Source organism: Onychostoma macrolepis, chromosome 14 (genome assembly GCF_012432095.1).
Source record: "Onychostoma macrolepis isolate SWU-2019 chromosome 14, ASM1243209v1, whole genome shotgun sequence".
Classification (NCBI taxonomy): Eukaryota; Metazoa; Chordata; class Actinopteri; order Cypriniformes; family Cyprinidae; genus Onychostoma; species Onychostoma macrolepis.
In genome coordinates, this window is record NC_081168.1 from 3,982,262 (window position 1) to 4,001,702 (window position 19,441).

The window sequence follows — 19,441 nt, forward strand, 5'->3', positions numbered from 1 at the left end:
CAAAATGAAAATTGTGTCATTAATCACTTACCCCATGTCGTTCCAAACCCATAAAAGCTTTGTTCGTCTTCGGAACACAAATTAATATATTTTAGATGAAAACCAGGAGGCTTGTGACTGTCTCATGCCAAGTAATTAACACTGTCAAGGCACAGAAAAGTATGAAAAGCATCGTCAGGATAGTCCATCTGCCATCAGTGGTTCAATCTGAATTTTATGATGCGACGAGAATACTTTTTGTACGCAAAGAAAATAAAAAGAATAACTTTTTTTTCAACATTTCGTCTCCTCTCTGATACAGAAGAGTGTACGCAGTTTGCGTTCAGTGGATAATCTCTAAATGGCGCTACGGTGATGCGGAGAGACTGAATTGTTGAAAAATACATTTAAAAAAAACATTTTTTAAATTTAAATGTAGCTAAAATAAATTGTTTGCAACCACTTACCTTAAAAAAAAAAAAATCATTTTTTCCAGCTGAATTAATAGTATCATTTAAAATTATTATTTAAATTTTCTTTGCGTACAAAAAGTATTCTCGTCTATCCTGACGATGCTTTTCATACTTTTCTGTGCCTTGACAGTGTTAATTACTTGGCAGTCACAAGCCTCCTGGATTTCATCTAAAATATCTTAAATTGTGCTCCGAAGATGAACGAAGCTTTTACGGGCTTGGAACGACATGGGGGTAAGTGTTTAATGAGAAAATTTTCATTTTGGGGTGGAGTAAGCGTTTAACAGAACCAACAGGAAGCCAATTCAAAGCTTTCAGTTTCGTTATCTGAAAAAAAAAAATTCAAAGCAGCTCATCATATGACTGTGCTCACCACAGCAATAATCGCTCCGTTCAGTGTTCAAGATCTGATTTCAAGCATGTTGATTCTGCTATTTTGCACAGTGAACTGTTAGAGCACATTTATTACAACAGAGAACCGGCGTTACAAATGAAAGCAGTTATCCGTAATCTAGCTCTCAACCCATATGGTGCTCCAACTGTTTTCATGACAGGCGGTTGGATGAATCTAAAGAGAGTCTGTCACAGAAAAGAGCCAAGTAGCAGCGCTGAAATCTCCTCAAGGACAGCTGGGTTTATCTGTAATCTGAACAAGACACGTTCAGCAGGTTTTAAAGGCCTTATCGTCATATCCATGCGTATAGCAGCTAAAAACCCAACGATAGCTACAAGTTATCCTAGTACCCGCTTTTGTTTTGAGCAGCCTGGTTTCATGCTGGTGTGAAAGCAAGGGTTTGTCTAGTTTGATAGGCATCCCGTCTGTGGCTCGTTGGGAGATCTGATGCATTTGGTTTTGCTTGGCCCTGCTGCATTACAAAACAAGCGGCTATCACAACAATCTACAGCAACAGGAGCGGACAACAGTCAATGACTTCGCATGCATGCAAATGTATTTGGCTTACAAGGTCACCATCTAGCATTGTCTTTAAGCACAAGACTACGTGAATTTCTATAACTTCTCTTTTATATTATCATCATGCCTTTTCCAGTTTTTTGTTATTACTAGAAAATGATTTTACAAATCCAAGATAGTGTTCAAACTCACAAGAGCCATTTCTAGCTGGCTAAATATATTTGACATGCTATAAAAGCTAGAAATTTCCATGGCTTTTTCAGGATTTGATGAATATCCTTGAACTTTCTGATGTTGTAAAAGACACCACAATTGAAAAGTGCTTCGTGCTGAAGGTCAGGCAAAGGCAAATAACAGCTATTTATCACAATGTACACACTATATAGTCAATTCCAGGGGTTTTTGAACTGGGGTCCAGCGGCCGCAAAGGTGTGCTAGGCGGTCTGTATGAATATTCAGAGAAAAATAGAGCACATTTTTTATAAATTAATAATTGCGACCTTGGACCACAAAACCAGTCTTAAGTGTCAATTTTTCGAAATTGAGATTTATACATCATCTGAAAGCTGAATAAATAAGCTTTCCATTGATGTATGGTTTGTTAGGATCGGACAATGTTTGGCCAAGAAACAACTAAAATCTAGAATCTGAGGGTGCAAAAAAAAAAAAAAAATTGAGAAAATCGCCTTTAAAGTTGTCCAAATGAATTCTTAGCAATGCATATTACTAATCAAAAATGACGTTTTGATATATTTACAGTAGTAAATTTACAAAATATCTTCATGGAACATGATCTTTACTTAATATCCTAATGATTTTTGGCATAAAAGAAAAATCGATAATTTTGACCCATACAGTGTATTTTTGGCTATTGCTACAAATACACCCCAGCGACTTAAGACTGGTTTTGTGGTGCAGGGTCACAAATAATTAAAACTAAAACTTAAATAAAAAATAATGAAAATTTAATGAACAGATAAATAATAAACAAAATACATTAACAGAAAGAAATGTACAGAAAAAATATTTAAAAAGAAAACAAATTACTAACTAAAAAAAAAAAAAGTTAAATTAAACGAGTAAAAAAAATTAATACTTGATAAAAACTAAATATATAATAATTGAATTAATAATGAAGCGTTAAAAAAACATTTGTTTATACAATTAAAATAAAAAAGGTCAAATAATTTAAATAATTAATCTATTATTAAACAGCACAATCCCCCTCAGCTGCTGTTCCAGAAACAGCTCTATACAGGATTCAAGTTTCACATCCCAATTAAACCAAACTGAAGCTATTTTAGGAACCTAGGCAATCTCTTTTATTTCAGAAGACTTTTAACATCTCAAAACCAATAAGGCGAGAATATATTTATTTTTACAGACAGGGAGTGATTTTGTCAGTTACAGACTGAACCTTCAGCTGTCAACAATTCCACTTAACTTGCAGAAGCATCTTACCCTTTCGAATAAAAAAATAAATAAATAAAAGCACAATTGCAAATGAAGGAAATCTACCAAAAAGCTGCTGCATCTTTGTTTGTGCATCACGCCTGACCAAAGTACATCAAACACTGAAAAACACTCCAAATGTATAATTATCACAATTAAATAACGAACGTCTTTCTAACGTTACGCTACCCTGTTAGCATCATAGCTTAGCACTGTCAACATCTATTCCCGCTGCCACACACCAGTCAACGCACAAAAACAGCGTGAAATCCACTTCACGCGCATTGTATCCTCATTACATGAAGGCAGAAATTAATTAAACATGTAAAGTGTAAAATACAACCATCATACAACAATAAAATAGAGTGGAACTCAATAGCTCGATGCAAATACAGGATGAGTCGCTGTGAGGCGATCCCTCAGCTGGCTAACGCGACTGCTAGCATCCGCTAAAGTCACTTCTTCATCAATACCATCCGCACTTACCAGGTCAAACCAGACGATAAACGACCAGCAAACGGAATTATTCCAGTAGTCCTTGGTTCAAAGGAGGCGATATGAATAATAATGATGACTAGCTACAGTGTCGGGCTGGCATGGCCCGTTTTAATGTAAGTAGTTGATTCTTTGGAATGGAGACAGTGTTAGTTACACACCCACAGCGATGCCAAAAACACACTGACCCCGCCCCTCTCTCTCTCGCTCTCTTTATCTCTCTCTCTCTCTCTCTCAGCATTCTTCTCAACACACTCTGTTTTCCAGAATATTCCATAAAAATAATTTACATTTCACATGGTGCCATCCTAGATCAAACATGAGCAAAGACAGAAATGTTATAGTAGATGCTCATTGCTTTAACATTCAAGCTTTCAAACGCATAAAACTTTCATTAGAAATACATGATGGTAAAACTGTCATGGTCTCGATTTCATAGTTTTAACGTAAGGCAACACAGTTATGTTTTTAGTAGTAGTTCTAATAGTGTTTCATCACTGAACTGCAAGGTCATATATGAATAGACTGTTGTTTAAAACGAAAGAAAAAGTAAACTCAAGTAATGCAATTCAAAACAGCCTAAAGCTGTTCTGTCCAAAAGAGAATATTATTTTACATGGAACTGCAGCGCCACCCAGTGTTTGATTCCATTCATGCATCGCATACTGTAGACAAGACCGGGGCAAGTTGTCACACCTTATACTCCAGCGAGTAACCTATTTTTCATAGCGAGTTTATTTTTGTAAAATCATTTTCTGTATAAACGCATACCTTCTATTGACTGCAAAAATGCAGTTTATTAAACAGTAAATCCGTTTTTTGGGAGGAAAACGGAACAGAATTTTTTTTTTTAAAGTAACAATATATCATACCCTTGTTTTAAATTGTAATGAAGAAACTGTATAATTGATTGATATGGTACTTCTGCTACAATGATAAAAACTTTATCCATACAAACTAGTGGCAATATATTAAAATACTTAAAGTAACTGTAACTAATTAAAACAACTAAATTCCACAATTTCCAGAAGATTCAGTATCTGTATGTTTATCACCATATACACTTTATGACCAATAAATTTGTATGACTCACAAATACATTTTTTGTTTTTTTCAACAAACTGTTTTCATATTCTTGACTTTCTTGAAAATCCATTTTCTAATCTTGATTTTTAGCTGTTTTACTTTATTTCAAAGGTTATTTTAATAATATAATTAAGTCATGTATATCTATATCTATTGACTGAATATTCATTTGGGTGTTCTTACATTTTTCTTTTTTACAGTGTTCATCTAAAGGATGTCTGTTTTTGTTTTCTAATTGCTCTATATCATAGAAAACAACGAATGGTAATAAAACTCTATGATAAGAGTTTTATTAGATGAATGCAGTGGATGTCTTTGATTTAGGAGATTTGATTTTATTAAAAAAAATAATGATATATAATGTTTTGTTATGTACAAATTTTGTATGGTTTTGTAGTCTTTATTAATTTATTTTTTTTATACAATAGTTTTTATAAACTTTATATCAGTTTTAGCTTTAGTTATTGAGTTAAACTAAATAAAAATGAGAAATGTTGAAATAAAATAAGTTTAAATTTTTATTACAGTCATTGTATATTTTATTTATTTTAGTTACTATAATAACCCTGATGTCCTATAGACTAATCTCAGCATGAGCTCGTCAAGTTAACCTTTTTTCACAGGACAATAACTTTATCTATGCCATCTATTCTAAACTGCCAAAATGTGACTACATTATATGCAAAACCATATTATCACACAATTGACATGCAAATAAAACAATTAATCAATATAAAGCAGACACACCCAGTGATTTATTTAAATGTTTATTGCCGTGTTTGAAGATTACACTCCTTGGACTTAAGTTGTGTTTGATGGGTCAGTCCAAACACACAAAAATTTCTATGATTTATTATTTAAATAGTAAAACAACAATTCTGTGATACAATACATAGGCTTCACTAATAAATTCTGAACAAGCTAGACTAGGTGAGGTGGTCTCTACACAAGAACCTATTCTGTGTGCTTTTACATACAATCTGATGTACAAGAGACGAGAAACATTCCATTTACCAAAAAGAAAAACACAGTCATATCAAACAAATGAAAACAATAGCTTACAAAACCTGCACACCTCAAAGAGGAGGCTCGTGTAGTTCATAATGTGCTGATAGGAGGGCCGATATTAAATAAAAAGCTTCATTTTAAACACATGGCCCACCGCAGGCCCCAAAGTTCATGTGCTTGTCGTGTGGCGGTACATTTCCACCAAAGTATATGTGTAAATATAGAGTATGATATGATTTAAATGGTTGATATTATTGAATGCAGCTTTGTCTCTTTCACTTCACCATGAAGTACCAAATTTCAAAGTAACAAGTGAATAAGTAAAAAATAAAAAGTTCCTCCGGCACTTTTGGGCAGATCAATGAGAAACAATATTTTGAAAATGATTTTGAGGAATAGCACTTTGCCTCCTTTTACCGGCTGAATGTTGGCATAGAACACAAAGTCTTTGTAGATATTATGTACACATCTTCGATATTTCTGTTCTTTTGTACTGTGAGAACTCTAAGATCTACTTTGACACTCGTGGATAGTATATCACAGCAGTTTCAAACCAGACGGTATCCAAATAGAAGTGTCAGGACCCCTTTATATACCACGACACAATGAATCAGACCGAGAACTGATGCTTCAGAAAACATTACACGTTGCAAAAATGTAATGATCACTTCTTACAGATGGTGCTGATTCACAGGCTGATTCTCTGCCGTAACCGCGCATTTGGCTCATAATTACATTTTATAAGAAACATTTTTGTATGACTATAAATTATTCCACATTAATATAACTGGTGTGCTTGATAAGCTCATCTGGGTATATATGCTTTGTCATGCTTTAAAAAATTGGTCCTCTGGTCTTCCACAGTTCACTGTAGGTGCAGCGCATCCCGCAATGTTTTCAGCCTCGTGCATAGTGGAGAACGATTAGGCCTCATACACCCTACAAAGGGACAAAAAACAAATATTTGAGAGGTTTAATATTGGGCTTTTTAAAGCTTTTTTTTTTTTTTTTGTCTGTTGTGCTTGGGCTTATACTGACACCTAGTGGTGTCGAGTCTTCTAGTGCACATGACTTTAAAGTCAGCATGAAACAGAATTCGTAAAAAGTGACATAACTTTAGTGAAATGACTTCTCAAAAAAAAAAAAGAAAAAGTAGGCAGGACTAGATTTTATCTATCAGATGAGGGAAATGTTTTTGATTAAAAACATGTGCATGGGTTAATTTTTATAATAAACACTGCAATATTCCAAACAATTTTTGATTTCATGATGACATTTCATACATTTTCAAGAGTATTGTTAAATTCCTTTTTAATAAACACTTTAAGAACAACAAAACTGAGTGCACCTTTAATGTTCTCCATCTTATTTGGGGTTTGGGCTTTTCTGAATATAAATTATTTTAAGACCAAGTACAGAAAACTTAAGGAAAGCATTGAATGGAGCACCTTTGCTCTCAGCCACAAGAATATGGAAATAACTTTAACTGTTTTGTCATTACATGAAAAAAAAAAAAAAAGTTCTTCTTCAGTACTTTTCTCATGGTTTTCAGTGAAAGTGTCTGAAGATTCTAAAATCAAGATCCATTTACATGACAAGCAAAAAAATAACATCAGATGAAAAAAAGTCTGGTTTTCTGAGCAACTGATCAAAATTAATTGAGCTTGTTTGAAACAAGAGCAAATGTCTGCCAGCTGGTTTAGTTTCATACCCACTGACAGATGTTTGGCTCTTGTTTCAAGCGTAAACTCACTACATTTTGTTCAAGACTTAATATCTTTAATTTGCATGTTGATTTAACGATGTTTAGATATTTGTAATGGAAAACAGAACAAAAATACTGAAGAAAACTTTCTTTCTGCTCCAACTGAAGACCTTTTAAGGCACAGAAACTCTTATTATTGTTATTGTACACAAAATTAAAGCATTTTAATCTACAGTAATAGAAAACGCTTATCTCTGTAATCTTTAATCAAACTATAACGGCACTTGGAATGTCCAAATATTAGGTCCCTTTTTTCTCACAGAATTTCGCTTGAATATTTATCTTGGGAAATATGTCAAAGTACATGAGTCATTTGGGTTTTGACCTGGGTTTTATGTTCGCAGTGCTGGCAGGCAGTCGTTTATATCTATTAACGTAGAAGCGATGTTTGAAATCTCAAGAAGATCAGGGAAAGTTTACTGGACGCTACCTGTGTTTGTCCTTCCAGATTTTGAACCACTTGACAAGGTTCTTAGTGCTCTGGAGTCTGGGGTGCAGGCAATACTCCTGACCTTTGAAACGGGACACATTCTCCATGGTGACACTATAAACACATGGGAGAAATTACGGACGAGTGGATGGGAGGAGAAAATGGGTAAACAGAATGAGACAAGGGGAGAACATTCAAGCAACACAAACAATAAGCAGTGTAATACATTTCATGCATGTCATTAATCATAAAAATAATAATTGATTTGCACTAAAGATTCGATTGAAACGATCATTTAAATTATATGCAGAAGGTAGAAATTGGACAAATCCTGACAAATGGTTACTGGACTTTATTTCTGAGTGATTCTGAGGTGAATCATCACGACCGCAGAATGCTCTGCTGACTCGACTGGTACACAAATACAAATTCAAAGCAGAATTCAATACCGCAGCTTATTTTGCCTATTAAGAAGATATTTACCACATCGCTGGAATCATTGAAGCAAACTGACCAAGAGTGCATAGCCTTTTATTTTGATTTTCACTTTATTATTCACCTGTGCAGCCAAAAGAACATGTTTGTTGACTCTAAACTCTTGATTGGCCTCTTAAAACAGAGCAGGAGCTCTTGTGGGACTGGAGAAGCTTCTAGAATGTTAAACTCACACTCCGAATCCAGTGCCATAAACTGAAGAGAAGGAACACTTTCAGCAGAGTCCACTGGGTTTGTTTTTCACTGAGGTAAGTGCTCACCAATGCAAATCCACACAAATGAGCTAAACGTCCAGGGACTATTTACCAAACATTCTGAGGATAAACAGCCACAAATGTTTTTTTTATTTTTATTCTTATATAAAATATATTTCTGCATTAACTCTTAATTATACAAGTATAACGACTAGCTGAAATATTATGGATATTATATAGTCTTCAATCGATTGCACCGGTACAGAACTTGAATCGAGAATATCTGTGCGCTTCAAATATTGCTGTAAATCAATCAAGCAATAAGTTTCACATCACATTTCACAATTTCTGGATCTAAACTGCAGACGGATCTCTCTCTCTCTGTCCATATGCAATGAGATTTCTATATAAAGCATATAATACTAAAACTTCTTTTGAACACTCAAATAATTATCTAACGAAGATCATAATTTCCGTTTGAATTTAAGACATAACTTTACTATAGACCGATTTTAAATATCTCCAGCTCTGTAAATATGCTGCAATACCTAAAACGGCCAGCAGGTGGAACAGAATGTATAATAAATGTCTATCAAAAAGACATGCTTGTCACAAACACAAGTTTGCTTCACACCATAGAAAACACGTTTGTATCTTACAGGCTTCATAAACACTCTTCAGGCTTCATGCATTGTCACAACATAACCATGCTAAACAATTTCAATTTCATTTTGACTGTAGCATCTTCTAAGTGCGCCACTAAATTGTCATCCGGATCCTAATTGAAAATCCAGTTAAAACAGCTTCTGCTGGCAACTGGTTATACAAGGTTTATAGCCGATCTAAGATGGTCATTTATGGTCATTACGTAGTCCATGAGGCATTTGTTGGCCATTACCTGCCAGTCTGGCTAGAGCTGATTGAACTGGTGTGAACTGGATTGAGCTGGATCACCATGCTTGACCACCTCAAGATTAAAGGACCTGTTTTATCTAGCCGACACTTATGAGCTGCAGTTACAGCAATGAGGAAATCAACAAACATCTCCTAAAAAATGGTTTATTATTTTGTTGTTACTTTAAGACAAGTCTATTACAGCCTACTGGAAATATTAGCTGCTTAATAAATATATATTATACACAAAGTAGCTAATTATTGAGTTGTTATCCAGTTAAAGAACCTACTGCAAATCATAAACACCAAACACACTTACAGACCCAAACGAGCAAAACAAAGATGATGGAAATTTTTTGCAACTCACAATATCATCTTTTCTTGGCAGTACGGATGTTTAGGCTTGATCTCCAGCTTTTGTACATCTTTGTACCGGATCTTCGGACCTTTTCTCGTGCATCTGCACTTGTATGCTAAGAAATGAATAAAACGCATGGTTTAGTCTCAAGAAAAATCATGCAGTAGATCTCACAAAAACTGTCAAGAGATATCGGATTCACGTTGCACCCAACCTCAAAAAGAAAGTTATATTTGAATAGAGAAGATAGAAATAGAAAGAAGTTACAGCTGCATAAAGAAAACAGAGCCTAAACATGAAAAGACGATGTGAATGTGTACACATTTTTACAAATGCATTCCTTTAATAAAACATGCATTAATGTAATTTGTTAATTCTTTATGCATGTCAAAAAACAGTAAAGGACAAGTACTGTAAATATGCAAGATAGTTTTGTAACATTGTGTCTAAACAATAACTTTGACTGCTGTATTAATGAGAATTTATTTGTTTACTTTTTGCATTAAGGTAATGAAAATTCTAATCAGGCATTACTTTTTCTTTTCTTTTCTTTTTTTGGTTAAATATAACACGGCCATATCTTCCAGAGATGCTTTCTGGCATGTTCCAGGCAGCATTTTCTAACTTTCAAACGCATTCAAAACTGAACCGACAACGAGGCTGCACAAAAATCAACAAACAGCGCAGCAGACTGGCGTGGTGGAGATTCATTAAAGTGCCATTTGCTGTTTTCCCTCGATCTCTTCCAGCAGGTGAGCTGCTGCTGAAAGGCGCGTGACCTACATCTGATCCCTCATCAATCTTCTCTGCTCCATTCAGCATCATCTCTAAACAGCCTCTCAGGACACAAGCCAACAAGACTCATCCAGCAACACAAAGAGCCACTATTTACTACCACTGGCCAAGTTTTGCAGAATGAACTAGATTGTCTGAGACAAGTGGAGATATTAGACAAGTTGCACCAGCAAAAGGCGCTGCTGCGTTCTGCGGGAAAAGTTAAAAACAGAGATAAAACAGAAGCATAAATTTGTTATAGGCTACTAAAATCATGCACTCCGGAAAAGACCGAAATAGCGAAAACGCCCAATTCTGTATTGACTGACACTTTAACAATGCATAAAAAAATAGAATGTTGAAAAATAAATAAATAATACACACTCACCCTCTGTGTTGAGTGAATAAACGGCGATAACCAGCAAAAGTAAAGCGGCCGTACAGCGATTCATCCCCAATAGTTTGTTGAGAAGCTCCAGCAGCCTCCGGTTTGTTTGTGCCACTCAAATCCAATAATCGAGATGCTCAAACAGTGCGAGTGTGATGATAACCCCGTCTGCGTCTCTGTAATGTCAGGTCGTATGTGATCCGCTGCACGCCACGCTCTTCTCAATCTGAAGAGTTGCTCTCGAGCTCTGAGCTTCTATAAACACACGCTCCAGCGCCTCATTGATATGCAGAGCCCGCCGACGAATTAACTGTGGCTGTGTCTCCAAACCGAGCGAGTTGCCTACCTAGAAAGCATTTTTTAATCGTTTGAATGCAGTCGAGGCTGCCTAGGTAGGCAGCGCCCTAGGTTTTGACACACGGTCTACATATCGCCAGAGAAAAAGCGATCAAATTGAGTTAAAAAGTTTATTAGGAGTAATCTTGTCAGGGGAGATCATTGCATCACTTAATTTGTTCTCTCTGATTCTTGCTCATGAATAAAGACTCAGTTTAGCAAACTCTTTCTTTTTGTAACCAAGTAAATCGATACAATCTGGACATCATCTGTAGTAGAAGAGTGTTTAGAGCTATAATTAAGTAAACCTGCGAATGAACCCTTTTTCATGTTTTTTCTTCTTCATAATTAAATGTTAAAAAAGCTTTTTTTAAATTGGTGATAATAGTGTTATGTAATGCACATAAAATGTTGTATGCTAGTTTCACCAATAAAGCTGCGTAAGTGTTATTTTGTGCAGAGTTTGTGTAAAAACACTACACACAGTTGCATAATGGTGGCAACTGCTTGGAACTGATGCTGTCCACCTTTATATATCATCAGCATTTTCTTTTTAAATTGAATTAGCCTAGCATAACAAAAACAAAACAACAGCTGCTAGGGCACATTCATTCACAACACCTTTTCCACGTTGAAGAGTGTATTTTATTTCATATGTGACTATGAATTCATGAAGACTTCCAAATTTGTAAGGCTTAAAAGACATAGTCAGCAATTCTCAAACACATTTTGAAAATGCAAATTTTTATTTGAATATTACACCTTAGAGACATGCAAACGGAGTTTCTATGCATGTCATAAAGGTTCATTCAATGCTTGTACTAGCTATAGTTACTGATCTGTGCTATTTACTTTCATACATAATACGTTATAATATAATTTTGTGCTTTTGTATTTTTGTCACCTTTTTTTTTTTAAATGTCTATGTCACAGTGATGAGTAAAACTACCTATTGTTGTCTGCACTGGCACCAAACAGTGTTTGGCTCTGTAAATGATAGCCCTGAGAAGACTGTTTCTAGTTTCCTCCTCATCCATGGATGATTGGAGGGCATGAAGCGAACCATCTGAGTATTTGTGTCTGCGGACAAGAGCTTCATCCCAGCTGTCATCAGCCATGCCTCAGTCCATTTCATGTCTGTCTGTGGCCCGTCCAAAGGTCTGGGTGAACTGAAAAGCATGAAAATCATATGTGAAGCTGCCCTTCATTCTGCATGACTGGATATAATGGTAACAGACAATGTCAATGCACCTCTTTAACCCGAATCAGCGACCACTGTCAAGGCCATTTATGTTGTCAGTCATACCAAAAACATAGGCAGCTATATCTATTCTTTATTGTTTACGTCATAATGCTGAGATTGTCCACTGACAGCTACATCAGGGATCGAAAGAATAAGACATCTGGAACATTTTGAATCAAGCTACTGTGAAGAAAACAGTACAAAGGAAAAAAAAAGATTTTCAAAGCTGTAAATAAAGATTATCATGTATGTTTTGGAAGGAAATACTGCATTTAAAATGTTTAATCAATTTGTTACTTAGTGATTAATTGTGAAATTTACTAGCAATGTCTGAGTGAAAAATATTTCTACAATTTCATCACATTAACAATGAACATGATCTACTAATTTTTGACAACCACAAAGTGTCACAATACATTTTGTCTACATTTTGACCATTATTTCTACTGTTTTATTATTCAAACCCTAAAAATCTTTCTGAAATATTTAGTTTGAAAAGTATGCAATATTTTGCTTAAATACAAACCACTTGATATTTTAGCAGTGACATTCAGTTTTTAGTGTGCCATAAGAGTCCAAATACTTTTGGAGCTGGACTTAACAGAAGGTGATTTAACCAATGACCAGTCATTAATAAAACATTTTAACTGGCTAATGCCTCTGTATACAGTAGACTAAGCAATAAGCAGGTTACCTAAACAAGGAGGAAAAATGCACATGGTGTTTTAAATCAGGGGGTGATCCAAAATAAACATACCTAATTCTAAAGACGGCTTTAATGAATCAAATCTGCTGCTTTAACTCTGTCCCAGCCACCTGCTGGCATAAATGCAAAACACTCTCCATTGATCACTGCGTCATCTTCCTCCAGGTCTGTGAAAGGACCCAACTGACCCTTCACAATGTGTAACTCATTCCAGGCAAGCATATTGGAGCAATTACTTTTGGTATGTTTATAAAACCTGTCTAGACCAAAGGCCATTTTTGGCATACAGTCCTTCCTCCTTCTCTTTGAAAAATGTTTGTTTGCAACAGCGACCAGAGAAGAGGATTCTGAGATTCTGAGGCTGAGATTTGTCACAGCTCATAATGAATGCAATAGCATCTCAGTCGTTGTATAATTATTTAGAAAAGAGAGATGCATAGATCTCTGGTTCTGTGGATTGCAAATCTGTTCTGAAAGAGTCGCAGGCGGCAGGGAAAAAATGCAATTGCTAATGCAAAATAACATAAACATATTAATGTTTCCATGACAGCAAACAGCCTTAACAACTGTTAATGGCTTCCCATATCATTCGCTGGCATCAAGTCAAACTCTACAGTATTTAGAAGCAAGCCAAATCAGGCAGACTGGCCAGGTTGCGTGTCATGCTCTTGTCCTGGAAATCCATTTACAAAAGGTGAAAAAATATCCAGACTAAATACGATTCACTTGCAACAAGGATAAATATGTGCATGTTTTAACAACAAGCAGACAAGCAGATCTAGACCCCTGAAAAGGTGAGCCTCGATCCACTTCCAAATGAACTCTGATGACTGAAATATGCATGCAATGTGGGCCAAATACATCTAAATGAACCATAAACAGGATGTGATGACACAAGATGAAATGGACAAAATGCTCAAGCACACCTGGTTCTTCTAGTCATAGAAGCTATGTTGCCTATTACAGTTCAGTACAGGCGTCAAAACCAAGTTCTCCTTACAGCAGTGTGCAATGGAAGAATTCCTAGCACTGTTTTGACTCCTTGACACATTTTATAAGGTCTTTGTCAGTTATCAGCTTGTAAAAATACCGCCATATTTACACACATACAACAAATGCATTTAGCCCAGCGCACAGCAGTTTTGGATGTTCGTAAGTTGGCAAAATATACATCATAAAAGTGGCCCAATCAGGTTGTGACTGTATCCTTAAGCCTTCAGTTTTGGTCTCTTTTGATGTGTTGTTAAAAATGACATTGTGAATGCTAAGTGAATCAGGACTAAATGTATCATTTTTTTTTTCAGTCCGGACCAAAAGAAATGTAAACAAATATTAACCTATTAATACATTTACATTTTTGAGTTTAAGTGCATTTTACTTTTTGTACTGTGTTGGGCCATCACAGTATTTGCAGTACAATCTGGTTTCTGAAGCAAAACTAGTTCAGAACTCTTTGTGTTATAACCAGATAAAGGCCTTTGACTGTATGCAATAGCATGACTGTAAAAGTTTTTGTGTTTTATTTTTCCACCCACACAGGCTCATTTTACTTTATTGTAGTTCTTTCATTAACTAATGCATTCAGACAAAACCTTTATGTATTTGTTCGTGTCTGTGGGTCTATCATGCTGAGTAATATTTTCTTTGTTGCATATTATACAGCATATACAATGCACTGCATATGAGCACCGAATCTCTGTTGCTCAAAGGAAAGCACCGTAACACGACAACGTGTAAAACAGCACGTCGACAAACATAAAAGCAGCTCCTTTTTTCTTGATCAGGCATGTCTGTGCAAATTGCTGCCGCAGAAGGGTGGTGTTTGTAATTGCACTTAATGATTTTAAGTCAGGTTAGCCAATGGCCAGCGGGTTCTCGGATTCTTCCCGTTTACTTGCTCCGTGAGAGAACATGCTGGATAATTGGTGCTTAGAATTCCGCTATACAATACCATTAGTCTAAATGTCCTCGAAGAATCATAGGAATGTCTGCTTAAATAACATGTAAAGCGAAGCCCTTATATTGCATGAGAATACCTATAGAGGAGACACAGAAGATGCATTTGACTTGCAGTTTATTTTACAGAGTACAATTTACACTTTTGGTTACAGAATAATTGTCCCTACATTGACATGCAGTATAAACAAAAGCAGCTTTAGTACATACCAGAATCCTTCAGAGTCGATCTGTTCAGCATTGCACAAGCTAAGAGGCCGGACACATCCAGTCAAGTTTCTGTATACCTCTGTCAATCTCTGTATTTTTCTCAGAGAGTCTCGTTCTGGCCAGGTTTCAGTAAGTAAATAAATGTGATGAGAACACTAATCGCTGATAATGTTACATAACACCGTCTTTGGAGCTGCTGATCTATTCATCACACATCTGTGGTGGATTTGACATCTTCTTGAGACATTTTCATATTATTCAGAGCAGGTTTGCTTATAAGTTTCTTCATTATAGACCAAATCTAAAAACGGATCTGCATGATCATCAGAGACTGGACAAACAGTGTTTGAGATCCCTTTAATATCATTTGTTGTTCATAAAACCAACCTTTTCTAAATTCCAATAGTCCTTTGACAATACACACAATGTATTATAATACAAGTCAGTCCAGTTCCATTAATAGCGCGATATTTCTTGATGCCGCACACTAGTCAAGTCATATTAATTTATAGGGAATATTTGACGTGTACTGCACAATGAAATAAATCAACTCATAATATAAACATAATATTACAATAAGACAAAGCACTACACTAGCACTACAAAAAAACTCGAAATGCTATAGTCAGACAGAATTTGAATATATAATAGTACAGGAGTATCAAATGCATAGTGGTATATCTATTGCCTCTGGAAGCAACAAAGAAATCATGATCACCTTTAAACTTTAATCAGGACTGTGAGGTGGACAGAAGTAATTGCTTTGAAGATTTATGACAGCCAGAGGAGTAGTGATGGAAAATATTGGAAATCAAGGGGCACAAATCCTTTTAAAGCTTCAAAGCAACAAATAAACAAATTCTTTAATGAACTGATACTAGTAAATAAAGGCCAGTTTTCGGGAAATAGTTTTCCTATTACTGGTGCCAGAAAGGAGCCTAGCGACTGCGTGTTGTTTCATCTGCAGGGGAAATTGAGATGAATAACAGATTCTCATTTACTGTACAGAGATTATTAAATGAAAGGTTTTAATTTAGCAGTAGCCCTGTGGTAGAAAAGGATTTCACAACATCATTTATTAGTTATATTTTAAGACCTAGAGAGCCCAACTACAGTTTTTGTCTTCCTCTCATTTAGCTGTAGAAAGATTTTAGCCTTGCAATGTTTAATAGTAACAAAGAAAAAACTTTTTGAAACAAATTAGGCATTCTAAATAAATACATATTGACCAAATATAAGTATATAAATGAATACATTTATAAAGATTAAAAAAAGTGCCCAATACAGAACCCTGGGGAACCCCGAAGGTGATAGATACCAAAGTAGAAGAGAAATTTCCAGTCCTAACAGAAAATGCTCTATATTTAAAGGTGAAGTACTACAAAAATAAAATAAAGCAGCGCTTGCTTGAGATGGCTGAAAATTGAAATTAAATATTTGAAATGTTACAAAAGTACCTTTGGAGTCAACATTACGTCACTGGCCAGCTTTGGTAGATTCAATGATATTTTTTGACTGGCAGTCAAAATTATTTTCTAGAAATTTCTGTTCTTCAATTCTTTCTCTTCTATTCTTTCTCTTTCATTAATGGACCTCTCCAACAACACAGTCCATTAGACAGAGCACATAACAGGCGAATGGTGTAAGAGAGAGAAATGTGTTTTGTCCAAATCTGGCTCAAAAATGAAGTCAACCGCACTCCCCAAGACCTTTCTGATGTTTTTCCAAGCGTGATTGCTCTGTTAGCCAGGAGGTTTATTTGACTGGGTGTGACTGATGTAATACACCAGCACCCTGTGATAAACTCATGTATTTTAAAAACCTTCTGTCCAAACATCACATGCCATACTCATCAAACCTGCCAAAGCAGGGAACATATTTGAAGGCCCTGGCCAGAGGCAGGAGTACCAGCACAGAGCTGGTGTTTAATCCAGATTGCATGTGTCATGAGCTTAGTATAGTTCCTGGGAAAATAAAGCCTGGCTGATTTTAGCTGTCAGAGAGTGCGGTCCAGAAAATCATCCCACTACAGTGTAAATAAACAGCAGTTAAATAACCTGATTAATCCCACAAGGCCTACCACTCTCTCACGCGCTCTCACTCTCTCTCTCTCTCTCTCTCTCTCACACACACACACACACACACAATTAATGGGGACATTGCATAGATTTTTTGTTTTTTTACACAGCTAGTTATAAATATAACTATAACCTAACTCTAACTCATACACTAAGCCTAAAAAATATCTACAATTAAACACACACACACGTTTGTTTTTGTGAATTGTATTCCATAGGCGTAATGGTTTTCATACTGTACAGACCATATTTTCTATCGCCCTACACCAACCCTACACCTAACCCTACCCCTTACAGGAAACTTTGTCAAAAAAACTCATTCTGTATGATTTATAAGCCGTTTGAAATATGGGGACATGGGGTAATGTCCTCATAAATCACCTTCTCCTTGTAATACCTATGTATTACCCATGTGTGACCCATGTCATTATACAAATTTGTGTCCTCATATGTCACAAAAACACGCACACACACACACACAGAAAGAGAGAGAGAGAAAGAAAAGAAAACAACTTTATCTTTTATGAAATTTTATTTTTATGAAATTTTATGAGGATGCTCAAAGGAGGTTTTGTGAGATTTTGTGAGGTTTAGCTCAATTCTGGGTACAGAATTGTATATATTTTTTTACTGTGCAAACTTTACATATATATAAAGGAGATAGGTAATGCCTGAACCACACACACACACACACACAGCTCTCAGATATTTGAATCTTAATAAAATAAATGTTAAGAAAATTAACATTTATTTCTTTTGTTTAATTAAATAATTTTAATTAAAATAGTCATTAGAAGTTTTATTAACTACAAACTTTAACTTGCATTTAATAGATATTTTTATATGCAAGCTGTAGTGTGCAGGATCCCTTTTCTTCTTTTTTTTCTACTAAATGAAAATAGTTTAAATAATAATTAAATAATTTATGAATTATTAACACCAACCATTTGGGTTTTCATATTTTACAATTATGAAAACACACACACACACACACACACACACACACGCACACACACACATATGTGTTTATGTCTGGAAAACAAAGATACTGAGGATACAACATGCTGATACTTTCGTGAGCCATAAGCTGTAAATAGAATATGGGTCACTCTGACATTTTGTTTTAAAGCCAGTATAAGACAACAAAAGAGTCACGTGACTAAAGTGTTAAATAGTTAAAGTGACATGTAAATGGATATCTAACACAGCCTGAAGATAGCCTATGTAAGGTATACAACCCAAAGAGAATGTGCTGCCATCCAAATAAATTGCTCTTGGCTGTGCACCAATTCATTGCTATGGGGTATTGACGTGGATGGTGAATATTTAAAATCTTCCACTCGTCTTGGTCCTCCCTCGAGATGTTTCTGACAACACAGGGTTCTGTTCTAAGACAACAATATTTATTGGTTTTCCAACGTGTCTCAACTTCATTCTGTGTTTCATCTGATGAACACTCCATAGTCATCGTTATTAGGATAGAACAGCTGCAGGTAAAAAATCTCCAAGTCTGAGAACCCAGAGGAGTGCATTTTGCTCGGGAAGAAGAAGCAGGCACCTTCCTTTAAGCTCAGGGCTCAACCTTGGCTGGAAGTTGAACTGGTAATGGGCAGCCAACCCAGCATCTTAGCAACTGCCATTGACCTGCTGCGGAAACTATGTGTGAATGAGGCACAAGTCCTGAGACAAGTTTGCACCCAGGGTATAGGGCCATTTTTTTCATGGGCCATAATAGTGGCTTTGTGCGCACATTATCTGCAGGCCTGGAGGACCCTACTTGGGATGAGAAGCACGAGAGACAAAGCAGATGCCCGCTGGTGTAATTGCACCAACAGTGGCATACCGTAGTGCACCAGAACTGTTGTGTAATGGAGGAAATGGGCAAGATGCTTTTTCCCCCCTCTGAGAGCCATATTCCTCTGCGTAAATAAAAACATGTGGGCCAGTTTAAAAAAGTTAACCCTACTTAGCCTTTGCTCTGGTTATGAATGGCACCCATCATGGGGTGTCTGTTAAAACACCAGCAGACGCTGTTCAACATCCGACTGACAAACCGACCCACTCCTCTGTGCGATTATGAGCGAAAAGTTGATAAAAGCAAGACAATGGTCCTATTGTTGTGATGGAGAAGGAGGCAGTGGCATATAGTGAGTCACAAAACATCCTCGTTATTACGTACAGAGGCGCATGACATGCTTACAATATGAA

General features: G+C 35.9%; 2 protein-coding genes across 4 annotated transcripts in view; both read right to left on the reverse strand.

Moving 5' to 3' along the window:
* Positions 1–3,484, reverse strand: part of fam13b (family with sequence similarity 13 member B) — a 52,085-nt gene extending 48,601 nt beyond the window's left edge. For all 3 annotated transcript variants that reach the window (XM_058797513.1, XM_058797514.1, XM_058797511.1), the window contains exon 1: positions 3,304–3,484. The gene's annotated coding sequence lies outside the window, so the exon portion shown is untranslated. The remainder of the gene's footprint in view (positions 1–3,303) is intronic.
* Positions 3,485–5,334: 1,850 nt separating this feature from the next.
* On the reverse strand, positions 5,335–10,986 carry cxcl14 (chemokine (C-X-C motif) ligand 14). Its single transcript, XM_058797082.1, has 4 exons — positions 10,705–10,986; positions 9,552–9,657; positions 7,602–7,715; positions 5,335–6,345 (listed from the first exon to the last, which is right to left on the reverse strand). Exons 1-4 carry the CDS (start codon positions 10,766–10,768, stop codon positions 6,330–6,332), a joined length of 300 nt encoding a protein of 99 aa, XP_058653065.1. The 5' UTR covers positions 10,769–10,986; the 3' UTR covers positions 5,335–6,329.
* Between the last annotated feature and the right edge of the window lie 8,455 nt (positions 10,987–19,441).

Bases quoted from the DNA above. Each gene is read 5' to 3' on its own strand.
- cxcl14 (XM_058797082.1), bottom strand. From the start codon at position 10,768: ATGAATCGCTGTACGGCCGCTTTACTTTTGCTGGTTATCGCCGTTTAT. The intron at 9,658-10,704 runs GTGAGTGTGTAT...TTCATTTCTTAG, and splicing joins TTATTCACTCAACACAGAGG to CATACAAGTGCAGATGCACG. The intron at 7,716-9,551 runs GTGAGTTGCAAA...ATGTGTTTATAG, and splicing joins TGCCAAGAAAAGATGATATT to TGTCACCATGGAGAATGTGT.